This window comes from Cottoperca gobio, chromosome 1 (assembly GCF_900634415.1).
Source record: "Cottoperca gobio chromosome 1, fCotGob3.1, whole genome shotgun sequence".
Lineage (NCBI taxonomy): Eukaryota > Metazoa > Chordata > Actinopteri > Perciformes > Bovichtidae > Cottoperca > Cottoperca gobio.
Window position 1 is genome coordinate 13,915,821 of NC_041355.1, and position 23,438 is coordinate 13,939,258.

A 23,438-nucleotide genomic window follows, 5' to 3' on the forward strand; every position below is an offset into this window, starting at 1 on the left:
GAGATAAAAGTATATATATTTTTAATTGAACAGTTAATTAAATAAACATTTTAGAGACTTGACTCTCGGTGTCCTGTGAACATTTTCTGGGGGCTGTTATTAATTGGGCTCATGACCTCATTATTTCAAAAATTCTAGGTACAGCCTATGACTGAAAATTACTGGTTAAGAATTTAATCTTTTGAAGACACAATTTGTTGCTGAATAAGGTATTGACAGTGGGGATTGATTAACATTTGAAGGAATTAATAAACTATAATAAACAATGAAATATTGTGATTATGTAGCAGCCGGTGCATTGAAGGTAATGACATTCTGATCTATTTCCCTTTCCTCCCTAAGGTCGTCCTCAGCATCCTCCTTACCTGGAAAACTGTCTGCTGCAATGTGTGCAGAGAGAGTTTGTATGAAAGCAGAACCTTCTCACACACATCTCTATTTCTGAGCTTGTGCCCTCTGACCATTACAGCGGCACCTCTTCAGCACACATAGCTATAACCCACCCCTTTCAATTGCCTTTTTTTTTGGCATGGCATGTAAATACATTTATGTTGCCAAAGCATATGAGGGAAAATATAGAAAAGAAAAATGGAAATTATAATGTGAAGCAGTTATATTAAAAAAGAATATTCAACAGTGAACATAGATAAATATCCTTATCTATCTTTGGTATACTTATTGTGTAACACAAAATGTCTCTCCAGTTTGATAATACAAATACTGTCATGTCAGAAGCTCCATGTGTGGTCATTTTATACATTACACATATTATAGATGTCTTTAAAGACTGTTTGATGTATGTCTACAGGTTATTTGTTATCTGTCTGAGTTAAGCCTTTATGGTTACAAGGTATGTTGGCTAAGCATACATGTGGACGGGCAGAGTGCGTGCAGGTAGACAGGCAGGTCATTTAAATTTTTTTTAAATGTTTTACTGATTGTGGTCCAGATGTAAAGAGTATTTCAACAAATATAACAAAAATGTTTATAAAATAACAAATAGAACAAAAAGAACAGGCTGAGTCAATTAGTGAAACAGATAAACTGACAATAAACACGGTTCAGTCTCAGTGAAATCACTCTGGCAGATAGAGATCGAATATGTTCTTGAAGTTACAGAGAGGTATGAGTGGTTTGATTTTTATTTTATTCCATGAGACCGTGAACTCCATGAACAGCGGAGGCAGTCTGGTCTCCGGTTCTGGTTCAGGGCTCCAGTCACCAGAGCGTGTTAAATATGGAATACCAGAGCAACACAGATGAGATATAAAATGGCAATTTTCCAACCATATGTATTCAGTACCAGTGGTTATTACATCTCTCAGACATGGGGGCAACCAACGTTATCATATAGAAAGCAGTGGTGAATGTTGCTATTATCACCAGTAATGAATCTGAGGGCAGAGAGGTAAATTACATCTAGGGAGGCAGCAGCATGTCAATATTTGACATCCCCATAATCCAGAACTGAGAAAAAATCTTATTTTCACAAATCAGAGGGAAGCTGCTTCTGTTCCTGTACAATAGGCCAAGCATCTGCAGTTTAACAACAATGTTTTTCCTACATGAAATCTAAATTCAAATTTTTTATCAAGTCAGATGCCAAGATATTTAGATTCTGTAATTCTTTGTCATCTGAAATTTGTAATATTTTATCATTAGGTGCTAATTCAAGGTTAATAAGGGCATCTTGCAGTGCATTAAACCTGCATTATTGATTTTTTGGCCACTTTGGGGCAGCAGAACACACAACATTGACATCATCTAATAAAACTAAGGTGGCTATAATCAATATTTTCATAACAATGGGTCCAATGACTAAGTGTAATGTGAAAGGGGTTGCTTGTTGGGACAAACCAACAAATAATCATCCGGCTGTGCAGTTCCCTTCAGCTTTGCTGGTGGTTCAGATTTTAATAAGTCTTGAATGCTTCTTGGATGCATTTATACGTATAGCGTTTTTTGCTATGGGTTTTGTTTCTATGATGACAACATTTCGACAACATTTCGACAACATATCTCCCCTCTTACCGTCATTGTATGATAGACTAGCTTTGTCCCTCACCTTTTTATGATCTATTTGGACTACTATATTTATTTTAATTTTAATTTTATTTTTGATATGGCAAAAATAAGCCGTATGGACACTTAGTCTAAGTGTAAATAAGGGTAATTTACATTTAATCCATTGTTAAACATATTCATTATAGTAGCTTTAAAGCAGTTAAGTGAGTAATTGTACAGAATTAGCAACACAACACACAGTATCATCTGCGTAAATGCATATTTTACGTCAAATTCTTAAAATGTTTAGGACATATGCAGAGGGAATGTATTTCTATAATACCAATAATTGATGTTATAAACATCTATTTTGATGTCAATATGTGTGTCTAAAACAGACAGAGAAATAGACAAATACATTCTCACTCACTGGATGTGAGCACAAAAGTGCAAAGAGATGTGTGTAGTTGTGTGTGTTGAGGGGGGGTTGTCAGAGACCCTTGACGCTCTCGCTCTCTCTCCCCCTCTTTATCTCTAGATTTCTCCACCCCTCTCTGTTTCTGTCTTTCTGTTCCTCCCCACCCGCTCTCGCTCCATCAGGTTCTCACAACACATACACCACAGCCTCCGTACGCCTTATCTCCTCCACCAGAGCGAGAGGATCAGAGGGGGAGAGAAGAAGTTACGGGAGGAAAACAGCAGCATCACTGATAAGCATCTCCCTCACTGGGGGGGGGGAGAGAGAGAGAGAGAGAGAGAGAGAGAGAGAGAGAGAGAGAGAGAGAGAGAGAGAGAGAGAGAGAGAGAGAAGAAGAAGTTGAAAGAGTGAGGAGAGAAGAAAAGAGGAGAGAGAGCGAACCAGTGAGGGAAATAAGTTTTCAGTTGGAGGGAGAACAAGTGAGGGAGAGTTTGGGGTGAGAGAGCTTGGTGGCTGCTGGGTGGCAGTGGGGGGATTGGGAGCTTCGTTTTCCCTTTTCATTTTTCGGCTGTGAACGCCGCCTGCCACCTCTCTTCTCCTTCTCCCCCCTCTCCTCCTCCTCTTCTTCCTCCTCTCCGCTCCTCTTCTCATCCCGACTTTCCTCTCCCAGCTCCCGCCGTGGGGTCTCAGCTCTCCATCTCCCTCCCCCCCTCCCTCGCTCCCTACCTCCCTCGGCTGCTGGGAGCCTCCGGGCTGCTGCGCCGCAGGAGGATGTCTCGCAGGGAGTCTCCGCCGCCGCCCTCGCCACCTCCACCTCCACAGCTGCTGGGAGTGCGGAGAGGAGAGGTGGAGCGCGAGGACCGTCCGGAGCGCGCTGAGCCGCTTTCCGACGCCGAGAGGGAGATCATCCAGGACACGTGGGGGCACGTCTACAAGAACTGCGAGGATGTGGGGGTGTCTGTGCTCATAAGGTTAGTTTTCAACTGGGAAAGATTCCCAAATTTCAGTGTGTGTAAACTTTCAAACAACAGCTCAGAGAATACATTCTTTATAGTTTAAGATGCTAAAGTTTAAGGCGGTGTGTGTTGATGCTGCTGCTTGAGCTTTCTCTATTTGTTGCTCTGTTTTGATTTATTCTCACAGTGAACCCTGAAACCTTCTATTAATTCTATGTGAATTACGCTGAGGTTATTTCAGTAGCATTTAATCTGCTGTAACATTAAAGGCTCACATGACTGGTTATGATAAGTGCTTGACATCTCTGCTGATGTACAGTAAATGAAGATTACCTTGTTTAAAGTTTTCCTCAAAAAATCCCTTTTTTGTTGCTGTTGAGTATCCAAGAAATACAAATGTGGTGGAAAGTGACCAGTAATACAAATTTTGCTTCACCAAACATCATCATTTGTTAATTCTGATAACCTTATGAATACATTTCATTTGCTTTTAGACATTTAATCATATAACTCAATAATATCTAATGTATTATTACAAATACTGCTTTTATTTTATTTTATTTTATTAAAAAAGTAATTCATGTTTTGTCCGAATTTACCTTAATCCTTGTGTAGAGGTTGTAACAGGTGACATTTTGTCACACAATTATAAGGTCTTTTTTATGTGCAAAAGGAATTTACTGAAATCTTCCATGAAATCAGAAGTGCACAGTATTCTAAAGGTTACTGTGCTGGTGTTTTTTGTGGCTTCAGTAATTACTGAATGCACTGACACAGCCAGTGTTCAAGGGTTGAATGGGTGTGTTTATGCCATTTTCTCAAGCACAAAGTATACCTTCATTTTTAGGTCTAAATTATACAAATCCCTACCCAGCTCCTGTTGAACGGTGTTGGGCTGTGTGGCGGTTTTACTGTAGTGGCCAAAGTCAGAACTGCAGGTCATGTGACGCTCATTTGCCCAAAATGACTTTTCCCATACACAATCATTACAAAAGGCGTGGCTGTCATATGATGATTATTTTCCCCACAAACGGTCTGGACAGTCTTTGTATTAACAGAATTGGATCAATTACGTTAAATAAATATAAAGAAGTCTAGAAGTAACTCCAGCAGGAAGTCGGCCGGTTCAGCCGAAGTAGTGTTCTAAAAGGTGTGCTACCTGGAAGGTAGGTCTGCTGCATACTACATACTCAATCAATATGTACTGCATACTGCCTACTAAATTAACCATTAAGTCCGCCATTACCGGCAGACTTTTCACACTGAAGTAAACGCAAGCAATACGTCTTCTCTTCATCACATGACTGTGTCGATCACATTAACGGTCTGAGCTACAGTTGAACAATAAACATTTTCCACTATTTTCCAGTATTATTTAAAGACAAATTACAGTTATTACATTACATTACATATGTGAGCTCCTGCATTTTACCTCTTAACTTTACCTTAACGTCAGTCGACATAATTCTTAATTATTGTATCCAAACGTTTTGAAACGTTTGCCTCGCAGTCTGCCATTGGACAGTCTGAATACATCTGAACTTATTTTTTACAATTCTAGTATACATCAGGGTATTTCTCTGGTACACAAAATCCACTATGCAGATGATACACACTTCTTACTCTATTTTTCTGCTGTGATCATTAATTGCACTAAGCACAAACCCAGGGTAATGATTTGCTACTCAGCACAGCTCTTATTTTTGCTTATCAAGATGCTTATTATAAAATTAAAATTGTGTTTTTGCTGACCTCCAGTGGTTTAACTTCTCATCCTGCTCCAGTGATGTAGGAGTGGGTGGGTCAGGACACTGGGACATCACTGTGGATGTGATTAAAGGTGCAACAGACTTTAAACCAAAGAGGGCGGTGAAACAGTTTATATATCTATATGAAATCCCAATTTTCTGTCACAACATTTGAAAATATCTTTTTGTTTAATGACAGGAAACATTGAATTTTTTTTAACATATCCACGCATGCACACACACACACAGACACACACACACACACACACACACACACACACACACACACACACACACACACACACACACACACACGCACACACGCACACACACACACACCATGCTCTGCACTCATTCCCTCAACCTCTCACCAATAACCGAGCTGTGTCAAGTGTAGGGGAAGAAGGAACATTGCATTCCTGTCTCATTAAGAAGCTGAAGAAATTCTCCATAGTCCACTCCGCCTCACACTACAGTATCACAGGAACATCTTTGAGATTCTACGAGATGTTGAATTTGTGCCTTGTTCATGTACATTTATGTCAAATTCATGAATAGCAGACCGTTTCATCATTTTTCATCTTTGGATATACTGTAAATTGTTCTTATATATTCTTGCTTAACCACCGCTACTGTCTTCTTAAGTTGTCAAAGCACATCCATAAACATAAAAATCTAACATTTCTTTCCAAGAGCCTAATCTTGAACAGGCAGTAATTCTCTGCAAAGCTTCACTGCAAAGTGTTGCAGACCAACACGGCTCAACTGTGCTTTTCCTTCTTTTCATGTAATATATCAAAGCAGAAAGACTTGATTCGTTTGAATGTCCCCAGCTAAACTGTGTCAGGGTTACACTAAGAAAGCCCTTAAGGGCTTGTTAAAATGGACAGCGGAGAGAACATATTTTGTGTATATGTGTGTGTATGTTTTGTGCTCTTATCTGTGGATGACAGCAACAAGCTTTGGCATTTAAACGTCTTCCTCCATGCCACACTATCTGTCTTCTCCTCACTCAGTCTTACTGTCTTATTTATCCTTTTTTCCATTTTTTTGCCATAGTTTCTCCCCCCTTGATGAAAAGATGACATTCTTCTTCACTTTCAAATCTCAGTTGGTTTTGATCACCATCAAAATCAATTACCAAAGCTGCCAAACACATTACATATCCAGGAATTAGTTTTGCTAACTCTGGTGTAGATACAGATTGATTTAGAGCTTCTCGTAGCCAAAGAGCAACAGGACACACATAATTAATTAACAGTGTGCAAGGCAGACAGTGACACACAATATGCACAATTATTTTCATTATGGCTTTAATCAGCACCATTCACAAATACCAGCAATAGTCATCAGCTTCAGCCTGCAATTCCAATAACTTACTAATTTTTTACTAATTGTCTGACCAGCAGTTGAAAACCCAAAGATATTCAGTTTACACATATAAAACAGATAATATGTCATCCTTTTGCTTCAAGTATCACTGAGCGTTTGGCATTTTTGCCTGATAAAAGACTCAAATGCTAATTCGAAATGGTTGTAGAGTAATTACTAATCGAGTCGACTGATTGTTTCAGCGCTTGACATTCTCATTACTCTGTCATTGTGATGCACAAAGAGAGTGATTATCAACAGTTGGCTGGCAGTGGTTACCTAACATAACTTGAGGCGGATACTCGGTCAAATTTTATTCTTGAGATCAGTGCACAACATGTAATCACGGATTTACATTTTCATGTCAATCTGTGCATGGATGCATTAAGATAATAGACAATAGCCTCAGTTCATATCACCAATGCGTTCAAATGCAATTGCACCAAAGAGTGAGAGCACCCCAGGCGTCAGCAGAACAGTGCATATGGCAGCTTTGTGAAGACAATCAAATCCTGTTTACTTTGACTGAAATAGTACTGTTGTAGAGACAGTGCTGATGGAAGGATTCAAGCACATTTTCACCAAGCAGAAGATAATTAATTTGAGGTATTTAATGCTGTATTTATAACAGAGCGTTGGAACAAGACACACAAATTGGATTTGTTTAATGTAAATGCTTAGGGGAATCTGTTAATGACCAACGATACACTTTTGCCTCATTTCTACTGCATGGTTCGTCTCGTCTCGACTCACTTCGGGTACCAGGTCCTTTTCTGTATTTCGCTTTTCACTGCAGATCATCCCATCAGTGTAGGCGGGATTCTCAGATGATCACCATAGCGACGCAGTGTGAAACTGCCATGACATCATCTTCAACGCGACACTCGCTGAACCCTTTTATTGGCAACCAAACAGAGGAACATCTGCACTTTTTCTATTGTACAGTGTATTGTACATAGTGTAAGACGTAGTATTTTTGCAGGCTCCATTTTTAAATCTGGGTTGAGTGAAAAGCAAAAATGCAGGTGGTTATTACGGTAGCGTTGCTACAGGTTTGAGTAGGATGTCCCATGTCACGGTTCTCTGTCAGTGGTCTGCAGTGTTTTAACTTCTAGTTTTGGTTCAACTTGCTTGGGACCTCGACCGAGGCGGTACCAAAAAGTATTAGGTACTATCCACAACTTTTGCTAATGGAAAGCCAAAAACAAGTGAGTCGAATTGAGTAGATAAAAGCCGTAACATGCAGTGGACAGGAGGCATTACAGGGCTTCCACACATACTGTAAGCAACTAATGTACTTTAATGTGGTATTATTTTGCTGTGCTAGATGAAAAGTCAGAGTAATTACAAAAACACCGGAGCCCCCCAGGGCTATGTGCTCAGCTTCCTCCTGTTCATATAGAGAGGAAATCAACAATCTTGCAGAGTGGTGCTGAGAAAACAACCTACTGCTCAACGTCAGCAGAACCAAGGAGCTGATTTTTGATTTTAGATAAAAGGAGGTGAAGACACAGTCGCTGGAGCTGAGCATCTCAAACAACTTGACATGGCCATTACACATCTCCATCTTGGTGAAAAAATATAAAGAACGGAGTAAAAGAGATACAGAAGTATCTGCTGTCGTACCACTAGACTACAGAGCAGCTTCTTTCCACATGCTGTAAGACTCCTGAACTCGTCCTACACACTTCACCACAAAAAATAGTTTTGCTTTTATATTTTTTTCTTATGTAGTACTGTTATGTTATGTACAAGGACAATAAATGATCTTATATCTTATAAGTCATCCTCTGGGGAAAATGAATATCTGAACCAAATGTAATGGCAATAACATCCAGTAAACCAAAAGATGTCAACCTACTGGTGGCGCTCTTTAGGATTTATCGTCTGGCGAACAAGAATGTGCACAAAATGTGACAGCAATCTATTCCTTGTTGAGACATTTCAGTTAGTACTAGTAGTAGTAGGTCTACTAAAACAGGACTTTATGGGTTATATTTATTTGTCACAAATTAAACTGGTAGTATAGAATCGCAGAGTTTGCCTTGTGAAAAAGACGTCCTTGAAGTTCTGGCAGTGAGGTTCAAGGTTGTTCATGGTACTCCACAGAATTATAAAAACCCTTCCAGTCTAATCTTAGTGTGATTAACAACCCAGACTAATGGTGCTGCTTTGGCTTTGATGACTTCATTTAAATGCAGAGTCAGGTGCAAGAATGTGTTCAGAGCTCTCCAAAGTACTAAACACCAGCACTCCTCTCTCACAAGGGGGGACAGTATGTTTGTCACATGCCTCGAGAGACATGTAGGATTACAGCTCATGTTAAGGATTTTGGATATTATGTAAGTGATAATAAATTATGAGAAGGAAAAGATATTGTTACGGTATGCTTCGAGGTACAAAAACACTTAAGGGAAAGATTGTGATTGAGGTTCATAAAAACTATGGTCCCACTTATACTTCATTTTTGAGGCCCGTACTAGTGTAGTGTTGACCGGTTTGGAAGTTTACAAAAATCTGGTAATGATTTTTTCTATGTCATTATTTTGAGATAACAAAGCTTGTTTTCTCGTGATAACGGGTTAACTTACATAGATTCTCGAGAAAATAAAAGGCAGATTTCTCGAGATAACAAGATAAGTAGTCCAAGTTGGATGTGAAGGGAAAGGAAAACAAGCTGCTGCCCAGAACCGTAGCCTAATCAGCACCACAGGGGCCTGGACAGCTCCGTTTCAGGCTAACCAGGGTTAAATCATTTCTGTGGGTTAAATATTGTAGGCTAAATACAGTGTTAAACTTGTAAGGATAACGCGTGTATGTTAACCCAGAAGAAAGTGAGCTCTAGGTTAAAAATAATAATAATAGTCCTCTGTGGACGCCCCGGTGGATCAGTGGAGCAGGCGGTCCATGTACAGAGTTTGAGTCCTTACTGCAGCAGTTGGAGTCGGACTTGCAGCCTTTTGCTGCATGTCGTCCCCTCTCTCTCTCTTTCTCTCTCTCTCTCTCTCTCTCTCTCTCTCTCGCTCTCTCTCTCTCTCTCTCTGTCTCTCTCTGTCTCTCTCTCTGTCTCTCTCTCTCTCTCTCTCTCTCTCTCTCTCTCTCTCTCTCTCGCTCTCTCTGTCTCTCTCTCTCTCTCTCTCTCTCTCTCTCTCTCTCTCTCTCTCTCTCTCTCTCTCTGTCTCTCTCTGTCTCTCTCTCTCTCTCTGTCTCTCTCTGTCTCTCTGTCTCTCTCTCTCTCTCTCTCTCTCTCTCTCTCTCTCTCTCTCTCGCTCTCCCTCTCTCCCTTTCTCACTACAGCTGTTCTATCAATTAAGAGAGACCAAAATACCAAAAGACTTCTCCTTAAATGACGAGGAATGATGTGAATGATGGGTTATGGGTTAATCAATAATGGCTACTCTTTGATCTGACATTTCAGCTTACATCAGTTGCTACAGTTGTCCAGGCGCCATCTTTGCATGATGGCACAACCTGATCTCTGATAAACATTATAAGTGATAAGAGGAAACAGCCTTTTGTTATCTCGTGATAACGGGTGGTGATATCAAGATAACAGCATCAAAACAAACGTTCTCGGCTTCTGTAGTAAATCAACTTGTCAGACCTCTCTGGTGGACGAACAACTCTTGCCGATATATCGGCCTGGCTGATTTTTTAATTTTTTTTATAAATCGGTCTTAATTGTAAATTGGATATGCGAGATGGGAAGTTCCACACACCTATCCCCAACCTCCACACCCTAAAGTTTTCACTACGTAAAGGGTACACTACTTCCTGTGTTGGCACTGAATCCTTAGGAACACAATCTTCCAGGAACCAAATCCCAAATTTGTCAGTATAATCCTACGAATTGGCTTCTTTTAAGAGAACATTCTTCTCACAGTATTGGTAAACCAATAAATGCTTTAGCGTCATGGGATCCACTTTAAAGGATGTCAGGGAGTTTTGGCTTGTTGCATGTATTCTTTTAATGTACTGTAAATCCATGCCTTGGCTACAGGGAATTTAACATTTATCATTTTAACACAAGCGGCGCTCTGGTTTTTTAAAGTGCTGCAGTTAACTTCGTCTGAGCAGAACAAGAGCTACTAGACAGTTTGTATTAGTCCTGTCACCGAGGAAAAGAGTGTGTATGTATCGTGACAGCTGGTAGAGCCAAGCTAGGGTGCTACAGGCTAGCCAAGCCTTCGTAGGTCTAGCATGACATAGGATCTGGGGGATGTGGATGTAGTGTAGCAAGGCTGCCTAGGGCCAAACTCCAACTGGGAAGTAACTGTACTAGCAATTCCAGTCAGCTGGAGCACTGACAAGATTTAAAGTGGGTCAGAGCAGAATTGTCTGTGTTCACATTTAAATCCATCTGTGGTTCAGTCAGTGTTTGACTGTATGTCTGTAAATGTGTAAAGCTATGTGTTTACAATGATAGTTTGCATTGCTATCAGTGAAAACTGACAATAGTTCATCTGCCAAAGGTCGTGGAAACGTTCTTATTGCTTTGGCATGCGCTCTTTCCTCCCTCTTACTGAGCTGCTGTGAGCTCACAGTCGGCTGTGATAAAAGCTGTCAAACCCCTGAATCAAAACAAAGACAATTTACATTTTCTTTGTTTATCTCTGCTCTTACATCTACCAGGGTGGTTTAAGAATGGAATTTACTACATCTGCACCTACAATAACTCTCGTTGTACACACTGGGCTGACCTCAAAACACAATCCAAACACAAAATAAGTGTAATTTTCTCCCACATCAAGTCTTTTGTGAGTTTTGAAAAGCTTAGAAAGCAGCTGAAACTGTTTTAAAACTAGGGTTCACTTTGAGGCACACTACGAGTGTGGCTCTAGGGATGGGAATCTTTCATTGGTGTATGTTATGAAATATGAAATGTCTGGATTAATGGATGGATTGCAATGACATTTGGTACAGATATTCATGGTCCCCAGAGGATGAATCCTAATGACTTTTCATTTAGCACCATGATCAGGTAAAGTGTTTTATAGTTCTAATATTTTGGTTTATGACCTGCAAAACTAATGATATTCCCACCAGCCACAGCTGTACTTTGATTTTCCCCTAATTAGCAAATACTAGCATGCTAACACGGTTTACTAAAACAGGTAACAACGTAAGCATTGAGCCTACTGATCACCTGCATGTTAGCATTGTCATTGTATGCAGGTTAGCATGCTGATATTAGCATTTAGCTACATTCTTACAGAGCTGCTAGCATGGTTTAGCACAGATTAGCCTGGAAATAGCCTATTGTTTAAACAACAAAGGGGGCTGTGTTTGTGGGGGCATGTTGTTGAAGGTTCTGGTGAAACATTACAGATTATTATTTCATATCTTATCCAGAGCAATTTATAGTGAAACTAACTACAGGGACAGTCCCCCTGGTATTGAACTCACAGCAGGCATAACACTAGACCACTAGGCCACCACCACAATATGAATATGAATATGAAGACAAGGCTTATCAGACACCAAAACACTGCACAGCGAGTTGTATCAATCACAGACAGGCTTTAACATCTCTGGAAATTACAATATCATGGTGGCAACTATTTTCTTTCTTTGGGAAGATTACAAGGTAAACAGTATAAATACGATATTATGTTCCATCTAATCTCCCAGGAATATGTGCTTGCATGTACCTGATTGCCCAACGCAGGACCTTGGTAGATGACGCTGCATTGCGTTGCAGCAAAATTTAAGCTTGGTTCAAATGTTTTTGAGGGCAAACCTTCATTGTTTTTCTGCAGCCTGTTGGCCTGTCTGCATTCAAATTCATGTTTCTTGTCATACTTACTGCGTCAGACCTTGTTTAATTTCAGTTCCAAGACTACCAACATGGTATGAATCTGAATTGAGCATTGTCAGATTAACGCAAAGGTAAAACACTTGGTTTTATCAGATCAAATATACGCCTGCTGCTCTCAACAGGGATCACTGATTAAAGCTTGCTTTGATTAAATTCATGCACAAAACAGTATTTATACATAAGAAGGACATTGTGGAATGGAAGAATATTATACATATTTTTAATCTGCTTAATACTGAGCCTTCAGGTGTCTTTCAGGTTGAAACACTGTCAAAAACAGCACCAGACATGCTAGAAAATTAAACTCCACTCTTCAGCACACCTGCATCCAATTACACTCAATCTAAACTATCAGGGTTCATCAGTGCTGCTGCACTGTAAAGGGGTTCTGCCAGGCACTTCTGCTTCACACTGATGATGCCGAGGTGGATTACATACTGAATGATATGAAAAAGCATGTGTGTTTGTGTGTGTGTGTGTGTGTGTTTGTGAATCACACTTGAGTCAAAAACCTAGTTACTGAAGACAAATCAAAAGAGATTTATTATAATTTATGGCATTGGTACATGTAAGGCCTCGGGTTATCATTTGCAGACTGACCAAGGGTCATGTTTTGATAATGAGTGTGAAAGAGAGTGACTTTGCCGCCTCAAGCCTTTCATTTCTTGGGTGAATTCCTATTTTTTAAGCATGAATCCCCACATGCTTTGGTCAAATGTTGTGATGCATGCATGGTTCTCATTATGATATAGCTCCACTGGCTTTATTACGGGCTTCTGAAGGGATTTGTCGCAGTTAAGCTGAATAGATGTCATAACTGTCTTGTTGTGTTTATTGCCGACAACAATTCAAGAATGAATAGTAACAACAATGATAAGCGAAGATGTCTTTCTTGTTTGTGTAATGTGCTTGTGATCTTAATGCTTCACTCCCTCTTTAATCTGTATTCAGGATTGTAGATCTTGTCTTTCTTGTTAGACTCTAATCAACATACACAAAAATACGATACAAAACCAGAAAATGATACACAGCGGGAGCATTTTCCATCTGCTCAATTCAAATTCCTCCTGTCGTTTTTCTCAGAGCAAACAAAACAGTCAATACAAATAGAAACCTGAACTATTATTTGAATATGGCATCATTAGACAGAGCAGTGTTTTGTTTGGTGGCCTTAGTTCAGGTATCAGCGTCCAACACATCAGAGCAGAAGTTCAGATTCCCTGCTCAACCAATCAGATCCTTTGAGAAACAAAACCAGAATAAGAGTCATGCAAACAGCTCTGAGACTGTACATAGGCACAGCATGTTTTGAGCTAAAATGAATACAGCTAAGCTTAGTGTGTTAATATTATACGTTTTTGCAGATATTTGTTGATGACCAAAGTAATACACACATTCGATGGACAAATGATGATGGCCTGATGGTGGCGCTAGATATAAGGTCAGAGGATCAGTAATGTTATTAGGATTCATCTTCTGCGGGACCATCAATGTCTGTAGAAAATGTTGTGTCAGTCCATCTAGTAGCTGAGATATTTCACAGGATAAGTGAAAACTATAAGCTGCTGATAGCACTACACTACAGGAAAAGTTAGAGGAACATAAACATCACAAGGGTTCATCCTCTGGGCACCATGGGTATTTGTACCAAATGTCATAGCAATCCATACAATCGTTGTTGGGATATTTCAGTAAAAGCCAAAAGCATCAACTTGCTAGTGGCGCTAGAGGAAAAGTCACGAAAGAGCACCAAAGTCAGTAGTATTCATCCTCTGGGGACCATCAATGTTTGCAGAAAATGTCATCTCAAAGGGACTGGAACTGGAACTCTCTGCACGAGACATTAGCATTAAAGAATGATCAGGTTTCTACATGTGACCCATATGTCCTAAAATATGTGTTTGTGTTTATTTAAGTGAACCTAGCTTTGCATTCAATATTTCACACCTGAGATTTGTCTCATCTGTGATGTTTGTCTCATCTGTGATGTTTTTTCCTGTAATTTTCTGGAGAATGCAGCCACTGGTGAAGGCTGTGTCCTGTGTGGCCATTATGCATCATTATGTACCATCACCACAGGCCCTCTTGTAACCCTCACTGTTAATTCCCACCTTAAATGTGTTGTTATCTGTGATTTGCAACTACAAGAGTGATACTGTTAAAATCCCAACTTTTGATTTCAAAGTAGAGTATGTATCTATTTGTGTGTGAGTCCAAAACATAAAGGGAAGACAAGCCATGCTGTGTTTTATCTAAAAAAATATTGACCAACTGTTCTCACTTCTGTTGTTACTGGCTGTTCCTCCTCAACAGCCTATTTTCCTCCTACATCACTGGTGGTGTTTACAGAAAACGACAAATGACATTTTTTGCTTCAAAAATAAGGATGTTTTTTTGTTCAAAACGTCCAACACCTTGAATATTAGAGCAGTAGAGGAGAGGAAAAATAGTTTGTCCCAAGTAGCCACCACAAATACATTTTGGACTGGCTGATGGTCAAAATTGTTCTAAGTTAAGTTCTTAAAATTCACCCTGATGTTAAATGAGAAAGCGACATTCCCTCAAAAAACAAAAACGTCAACCTCATGGTGGTGCTAGAGAAAAAGCCAATGAATCATATAAGACTTTGGGATTCATCCTCTGGGGACCAGGAATGTTTGTACAAATTTCCCTCTAATACATCCAATCATTGATCAGATATTTCAGTCTGGACCAAAGCAGTGGAGCAACCAACCGACAGTGCCATCCGTATGCTGATGTGACTAAAAAAGCAACTATTCTTCTACTTTGATCTGAAATCTATTTCCCTCCTTAGGTTCTTTGTCAACTTCCCATCGGCCAAACAGTACTTCAGCCAGTTTCAGGACATGGAGGATCCAGAGGAGATGGAGCGAAGCAGCCAACTTCGGCACCATGCCCGCAGGGTGATGAATGCCCTCAATACTGTGGTGGAGAACCTCCACGACCCAGAGAAGGTGTCCGCAGTGCTGGCCCTGGTGGGGAAGGCCCATGCTATCAAACACAAAGTGGAACCCATGTACTTCAAGGTAATTTTAAGAAATCATCCCCTGTCTATTAACCTTTGTACATTATTAATCTGTGATATATAGGAAGTTCCTTATGATGAAGTGATGAGTGCTTCAGCCTGCCTCATGCTTTACTTAGATATGGGATTTTCTACATCTTGCTTTCTAGTTTTGGCCAATTGATTGTTGTGTTCATGAAACAAAATAGACTGTGTCCTGAAAGAGAATTGTCTGGCTAAGTGGCACAGCGAATGTATTTTATTGCTTCAGCAGCCCCTTGAATTATCCAAGCATCACATTAACACCCCAAAGAAATGTTTTCATTACCAATCGTATACCACAGGGGATTCTTTTGCCTATTTAAATTGACTCGGGCCAGCAAATCATATTCCTTGTTTGCTCTTAGAGTATCTGTTTCTTATGTTTCAAATGCAGCTATTACCTGTTTGTACCTCTGTGCAAAAATACATCAAATTGTCATGTTGTTTTATACCAAGTCTAGAAATTACAATTAACACAGCTTGAGTGGTACAAAGTAAGTGGCTTACAAACAGTAAAAAAGAAGTTCACAATTTCTTAACTATTATGTGCAAAATAGTAGTAAATGAACAATGATCATGAATTTAAGACATGACATATGACAATTAAATAAAAAAGTACTATATCACAGCCAATGACAACAACATACTGTATAAAGCAGTCATTATAGTTATCAAAGTTAATACATTTTAAACAAACTTTATTACCACAGCTAACAGTGCTGATTACCTGTGAAGGCAGAAAACACAGAATCATCAAACACGTTTAAATAGATCATATAGTTGCATAATTGTCAATGTGAAACTCTATGATTATTAAACATGATTCCCTCTTCATCTGATTGAAGAGAGGAAGAATATGCTTCCTCTCCTCAAGTCTTTTGAATGTCGTCTGCAGTTGGTTCATAAATGCAGCTTTGAAGAGGACAAATTTCCGCCATTTAAGCATCCCTCCTCCACTGGCTTCCGCTTGACTTTAGAATGCGTTTTAAGATTTAATTGATCACTTTTGAATAAATCATTAAATTGTCCCACTGTATATTCCCTGTACTTTTAACCTCATATGTACAAGGGTGAACCTGAGGTCATTATATAATATTTTTGTGGAGATCATGATGGTGGTGAACGTGTTGAGTAAAACAACACTTCATTATTATTAAGAATTTATTTTCTGAATAATTAAGAATTTCAAATGATTTATCTTGCAAAATGCCAAACAAATGTGAAGACTTGTTTCTTTCATATCAGTATGAAATTAAATATCTTTAAAAAATATTTTTTACATTTTATAGACTGAACAATTCATCAAAAATAATCAACTGGTTAATAAATAATGAAAATAATGAATATCCTAAGTCATCATATGACATGCATCAACACTGCACCAGCTCAGTGAACATGCAAGTTATTGAGCTTTAACATACATTCCTTGGAAAATCTCATTACTGGGTCCTACTCACATACATTTGTCATTTCCACAGCTTTCAACCACATCTCATGGCCTTCCTTGGTGCATGGACCTAAGTATGACATTTTGGTGATATGTTAACTGGGGGTTGTATAGGTGGACGTTACGATGTGTACGAACCACCTGCTGTCACATGAAATTCTATATTTAGTCACATGGTAAAGAAATAAATCATCTCCATGCCAACTGAGCAACTCCATCAACTAAGTGAGGTCATGAGATGTGGCTGAACATCTCACTGTTTCTACTTATACCTGAAGAAAGTAATGCACTATAATTTGTATATCATGTAATCATAAGGCCGGATGTACAGGTCTGTCTCTAAGGAAGTCAAGTGTCGTAGTACAAAGAGCGACAAAGTCCACTCAAGGATGCGATCAAGGTGGTCGAATGGATCAAACAAAAATAGGACTTTCACCCAGGAGTGTTGTGTCCTGCGTGAAACAAAGCAACGTTGACTTATTTTAGCTTTCTTTTGCTACGTAACCTACATGCTTAACTATATGCCTTGTATGTAAGTTACGTAACAAACATACTTATTATTTAACCCACTATATTTAACCCAAACTACATTTCTTTCTTTAACCTAACCAAGAACCTTTGTCGCCTAATTTTAACAAAATGTTCTTATTTTTTTTACCAAAATCACAATTTCTTTCCTAACCCTAACAAAATAGTTTTTGTTGCCTAAACAGGTTCTGCGATGCAGGCACACTGATCGCTATGTTGCTGTACAGTACATTCATAGGAGAACGCACAAAAAGTAACAAATAACTTTTCATAAGATGTGAGACAAACCGTTGTATGAGGATATCTTGGGCTGACAGCTTCGGACACACCAAATAAATATATATTGAGAATTTATCTTCCAAAATGCAGTTTTTCTTTTTCAGTTTGACCAAAGTCATCTGCCACATTTAAATCCGCATTTCCTTCTTTATTTTTGCTTTCCTTTCCTACTTTTTCACTCCTCACCTGTGTTGTCCTTTCTCTCTACTTTACCAGTACCATTCCCTTTGTATTGCCTGTCCACCCACTGCTTTCATGCTTTCCTGTTGTCATTTTCAATTCTCACCTGCCTCGCCTACTTTTCCGTCAAAGTGAATTGGATTTTTTATTTCCAGCGCTCCACTGTCATTTTACATTACTCTGTCTTCTTTCCACATGATCTTGGCAGCCACATGTTCCCACTTTTCTACCTCTTTCTCTTTTTTTTTCTCTCCCCATGTTAATCAAGTTTCTCACCCTCCTTCCTTTACAGATCCTAAGTGGCGTAATGCTGGAGGTGTTGGCTGAAGATTTCCCAGAATTCTTCCCAGTAGAGGTGCAGATGGTGTGGACCAAACTGATGGGGGCGGTGTACTGGCACGTGACAGGGGCCTACACAGATGTGGGCTGGCTCCAGGTCTCCAGCTCGGCAGTGTGAAGAGTTAGAAGAAGAGGGGGGTAAAGGAGTTTCAATTGCAAGGAGTTCTGTGAGAATGGTTTCACAGACATGGATAAGATTAACGTGCAACTCTGTACTTTATTTTGGTGACATTTTGGGTGCAAAGCCTTCATTGCTGGGATGTTTCTACATCGCACGTCCCAGAGATCCCTTGGACACCAAACAATGTAGCCAGACAACATATTACTTTTCTTCTAATGAAGTTTTAGCTAGTGGTACTTTGGTCTGTATATTTAGCAGGGAAGCTATCTGCTAATGCTAACTATCCAGTTCTTCTGCTGTTTATTTGACAATTGACCTTACGCTAATATCTGCCTCCCTTTGTTACTGATGCTAGTCTTGCCAAGCTTTCACATCTAGTCACATGCAGTATGCCGTTGACAATGTTAATGTGGTCAGATTTAATGCTCAACATTCTTGATAATTTCTGAAACAATAGTTCCCTGATTATCAGACGGAGGTAGGCTTCTCATTTCACTAACACATAACACTGCTGATTTTGCCAGATGTTTACTATCGCTAGCTATCTAATTAATGTTAGCTAAGTAAGTTATTTTGATAATGCTGTTTCCAACCAACATGTCTTTTAACACAACCTTGTAAAAGGGTCATACATAGGCTATGTACTTGAAGGCTACATAACAGCTACATTTCATGCTAAACGGCTAAAGCTTCCTGTCCTACAAGTAAAAACGCAACACGCGGAAACAAAGGAACAGTATTGTTCTTGTATTACGACATAGTTATATACGGTAGTTCTAGCATTATGGTACAAAATTATTTAAAAAAATGTGAAGAAAAGTACTGTATTATAGAAAAAAACGATAGGGTAGGTTATATTTAATGAGCTAATTAGCCAGACATGCTAACATTTGCAGCTTAGGTTAGAGCAGACAAACAAACTATTAGTCTACTACACTCTTTAAACTTTTAGTGTTGTGTTTTTGATTGGAAAAAAAAAAAATATGAATACCATAAGCTACATCTCTCACAACAGCATCATGCACACTGCTTTAGCTAGCAGAGAAATCCAAAGCTCGACAGGCCGGCTGTGTGTAGTTACAGATAAGCTAACATTATATGTTGGACAATTGCTGTTCAGGGTAACGTTTGGGGTTTTAGTGAACGGTCAGCCGGGATGGCAGTAACAGAAATTTATTTATATGAAAATGTTGCGGATTATTACTTTACAGAGTTCATTTCTGTGAAAACCTGCGTTGAGAGAAGCATCTTCCGGCTAAGCCGCACATATGAATACACCTCATGATATTTTGAAAAAGAGATTAAGAAATGTTTAGACAAGAAGTCATTTTTAAGCTCTGAGAGGGGGGCAGTTAGTTGTTGAAGCCCCAGCTATGGGACCATGGAGCTGCTGACTGTTAATAGATCCTCTTTGTGTCCTACTACAGTATATCCTCATGTTTAGGGGACTCGTGCCCCTTTCTCTCTCTATTGATGCATTGCGTGCTCTTAATGTCTTGTTTAACTTTACCCAGGTGTTGTTTGTATAAGTGTACAGTGGGCAAGTGTGCATACTCTTCTGCCTGTGTTTACAACTCATTGATGCGTCCGTCTGTCGACGTGTTCAACAGGGCTGTTTTTTCTTTGCTAAAAGTCTAGCAACAATGCTTTAAGTTTCTTCTTGCCTATCACTTTCATTACATGCAAACATTGTGAAAATGAGATGGAAAATATCAACAGGTGGTCCCAATCAGTAACCGCACACATAGGCCTACACACTCACACTCACACACTCACACGCTCACACACAGGCATGCTATAAGACCTCCCCTGTGCTAATATTTACAGGACTGTCAGTTAGTTTACGTCTTCAAAACCCCATCAGAAAGATGTGAGGCATTAAAGGCTCCATTAAGGGCTTTAGAAAGTCACTCCGGAGGTCTACTGGAAAACATGTCAGCTTTAGAAGTGCCATCAATCAGTTTTACTTAGATCTCGGACCCATCTAATACAAGAAATTCTATCCAAATACATACAAATAATGCATCATGTGAATTGTACTGCCTTTGCTCTTACACAATGGATGCTTTCTTCATATTTTACAAAGGGAGTGGTGGAAGCCTCACAGTTTCTCTCTAAACTTGTACATCATATTCAGTTATCCGCCCCTCCCCAAAGATGCTGCATACTGTCAACTTTCCTCACCTTACATAACCTCGTCTTCTTGTCACCGGCGCTTCAGTAATCACAGTTGTTGGACTGCATGCACTCCTGCTAGCTGTCCTCATATGTGGCTATCTCTCTGGTCAATTCCCAAACATACACGGTAAATCTGTTTAGGATGGACATTTGATCCAATCTTCAGTTTGCATCTGCTCCTGTGACATCCTGTATCTCCCATCGGACTCCCTTGGCATCGGCTTCTGGCATTAATGAGGAGGTAATGAGTCTCCTCTCCTCCTCATTTGGTCATTCATCTACTGTCACTTCCCATTGCCTCCGTTAGGACCGCGTCACTGCGACCAAAAACAATTATGACCGGACAATTGGTCTTAAACCTGCCACACCGTGTCAGCCATTCAAAATAATTGCTTCATAAACATGTCTTCAGTGACTTTTTGAAGGTTTTAATTACACGTTATGCCTTTCCTTACACCAGTGCTTTCCAAACTTTTCCGATTATGCCTCCCTTTGGAAGCCGGCAAACATATCAGTCAAAATATGTGCTGGTCTGCTATCCCTGGTCATACAGGAAGTGTTCCCCTTGTAATGGCTCTGTGCCCTTACCTAGTTGGAGAACCACTGCCTTAGACCAAACTGTTATATCCTCAACATGTGTGTTTCCATCAACCTGGTTTTATGCACCTTTTTTAGTTTACGTATAAAAGAAACCCTGAGCTGAAACGCTGAAAATAAAAACTCAAAACAGTTTTTCCGCTCGGCTGAGTTGGGAAAGTTGGTGTATAAATAAAAGCAAAATGTGAGTGCAGTGGAAACAGGTTTAGCAAATAAACTCTTTATCTTGATAACGTGATGGATGGAAATGTGCATTGTTTCTCATTTTTAAAATTGAAGTATTTAAGATTTATTATGATTATTAAATGATTATTATTTAAATGGTTCCAGTGTGATTTATACTAAACATCTCCAAGAATCTCACCTGAAATGTAATTAAAGTTTCCTCCATACAGTATCTGTGTATGGAAGCCAAGAACAAATCCCATTATCTCAAGTTAATATCTTTCTTATCTTGGTACAGAGTTGTGATTCCTTGAGATGACGAGACAATTAACCTGCGATTAAAAAAACTCCTGAGAGAACAAGATAATATAACTTCCGAACACAATAAGAGGATTAAGAAAATAATTGCAACCACAGCCAGTCTTGGCTTCAGTATCTGTAAAAACTGCCATTCAACATAAGTTTACTCAGAGCTCCCATTAAACAAGTTCCTTTTCAAGTCGAACTGGAGAGTCATAAGCCAATAAGTGGATAAAAATACACACAGGAGTCAAACAAACCTCAAAGTAAACTATTTACACTCTGGCTCAAATAGCCCTGGAGGCAGTAAAGCTGTTGTCAGTCATAAATGATCCGCTTCAAAATACACACAAGTCCTATTATTTGCCCGACTTCTGACGTCAGCGTCCCTCTGAGGTCAGACTTCAAGCAGCTCGAGGTTCAGGAGTATTTTTGTTAAGCAGAGTTCCCCCGACATCTTGTAAACACTGCGTGGTGTGAAACCCGTCTGCAAACACACACACACACACACACACACACACACACACACACACACACACACACACACACACACACACACACACACACACAGGCTTTGTGTACCTCTTCGTCTGTATGAAGCTCTTCGTCATGAACACACATTATTATGTGCAGACACTTCCCAATAATGCTCACTCGCTTTCTTTATCACTTTCCTCACACACACAAATGGTCTTGCATTTAATTAGTGAAGTGGGCATGTCCTCGCATGCCAAGTGTACTAGAGCAGCACTTAATCCAGTATATATTTTCAATACATTTAGGATAAAAATTAGACAAACTTCGCTCATGAATGCATTTCACATGTTCATTCTTTTTCAGCAAATAAGGGCATCACAGCATATATGGAACTATGTGTTTTTGTTGTGAAACGTTTCTGTCTATCAGTTGAAAAGTTAGGACTTTATATTTTTCTAAATATATCTATGAGAAGGATTCTATGTATTTGAATACTGTATATGAATATGTCATTGTATACTGCGTTGTTGGTGGGAGCGAGTGCAGTGGCTTTGTAGTGTTTTGAGCATGTTTGCACAGCGTACCACAGAATTGTACCTCCGCAGACCTGGTGAAAATGAATCATGACCATCAATAAAATATACTTGTAAATTTGTCTCTGACTGAAGGATTTCTTCACTACATACAACCAACAAGTACAACATGACCGTATGTAAATGTTCTGGCTAAAATGAATCAGAAATATCACTGGTGAAATGACAAGTTACATAACCAAGTCTATTCAAAGGCAGTTGGCTGCTCGTCCGTGCTCATCATAAAATGTTACATGCAGGTTACATCACCTGCATTTCACTCACATTATTATGTAGAGTGACTTGCAGGGAGGATTAATGTAGACTCCTCAATCACCAGAGACCTGGTGAAAAGCAGTTACTTAACTTAAAATGTGTTACCCTGTGTCTATCTTTGAGAACAGTGTATGGGAATGAAAACTATAATGTAACTGCAGGTATTGTGCATATTTTCTGTTGGGGACCACGGTCGTGGTCATGGTTAAAACAAACGGCAGTCTCCCATGTAAACGTTTTCTTGACTGATTCTGTTGTTTTTCGTGGGAGGACAGTCTCAGTTTAGTTTACACATGGTATAAAAAGGATGAAATAAAACAGGAGATCAAAATAGACTTAAATAGAATAAAACTGAATAAACAGAAGAATAAAAAAACTACAGTGCAGTTCTGAATGAAATGCCCCAAAGATTGTTTTAGTAGAAGGCAGTTGCGAACAGAAAGGTTAGTAACTGTGTACTAGTACAGTACATACATGTAGGGAACAAGGTGTGAAGTTAAGCAATATGGGGGTTACAATCTGGGAACATATAAGTAATTTATACAATAGGTATTTTTAACTAAAGTGTACTTATTCTATTATTATGGGGTACAGTAT

General features: G+C 39.3%; 1 protein-coding gene across 1 annotated transcript; it reads left to right on the forward strand.

The window, feature by feature from the left end:
- The first annotated feature begins 2,749 nt into the window (after positions 1–2,749).
- On the forward strand, positions 2,750–22,648 carry cygb2 (cytoglobin 2). The gene is made up of 3 exons (XM_029441948.1): positions 2,750–3,393; positions 15,131–15,362; positions 18,109–22,648. The coding sequence occupies exons 1-3, from the start codon at positions 3,194–3,196 to the stop codon at positions 18,271–18,273; spliced, it is 597 nt and encodes a 198-aa protein (XP_029297808.1). The 5' UTR covers positions 2,750–3,193; the 3' UTR covers positions 18,274–22,648.
- Positions 22,649–23,438: the final 790 nt, after the last annotated feature.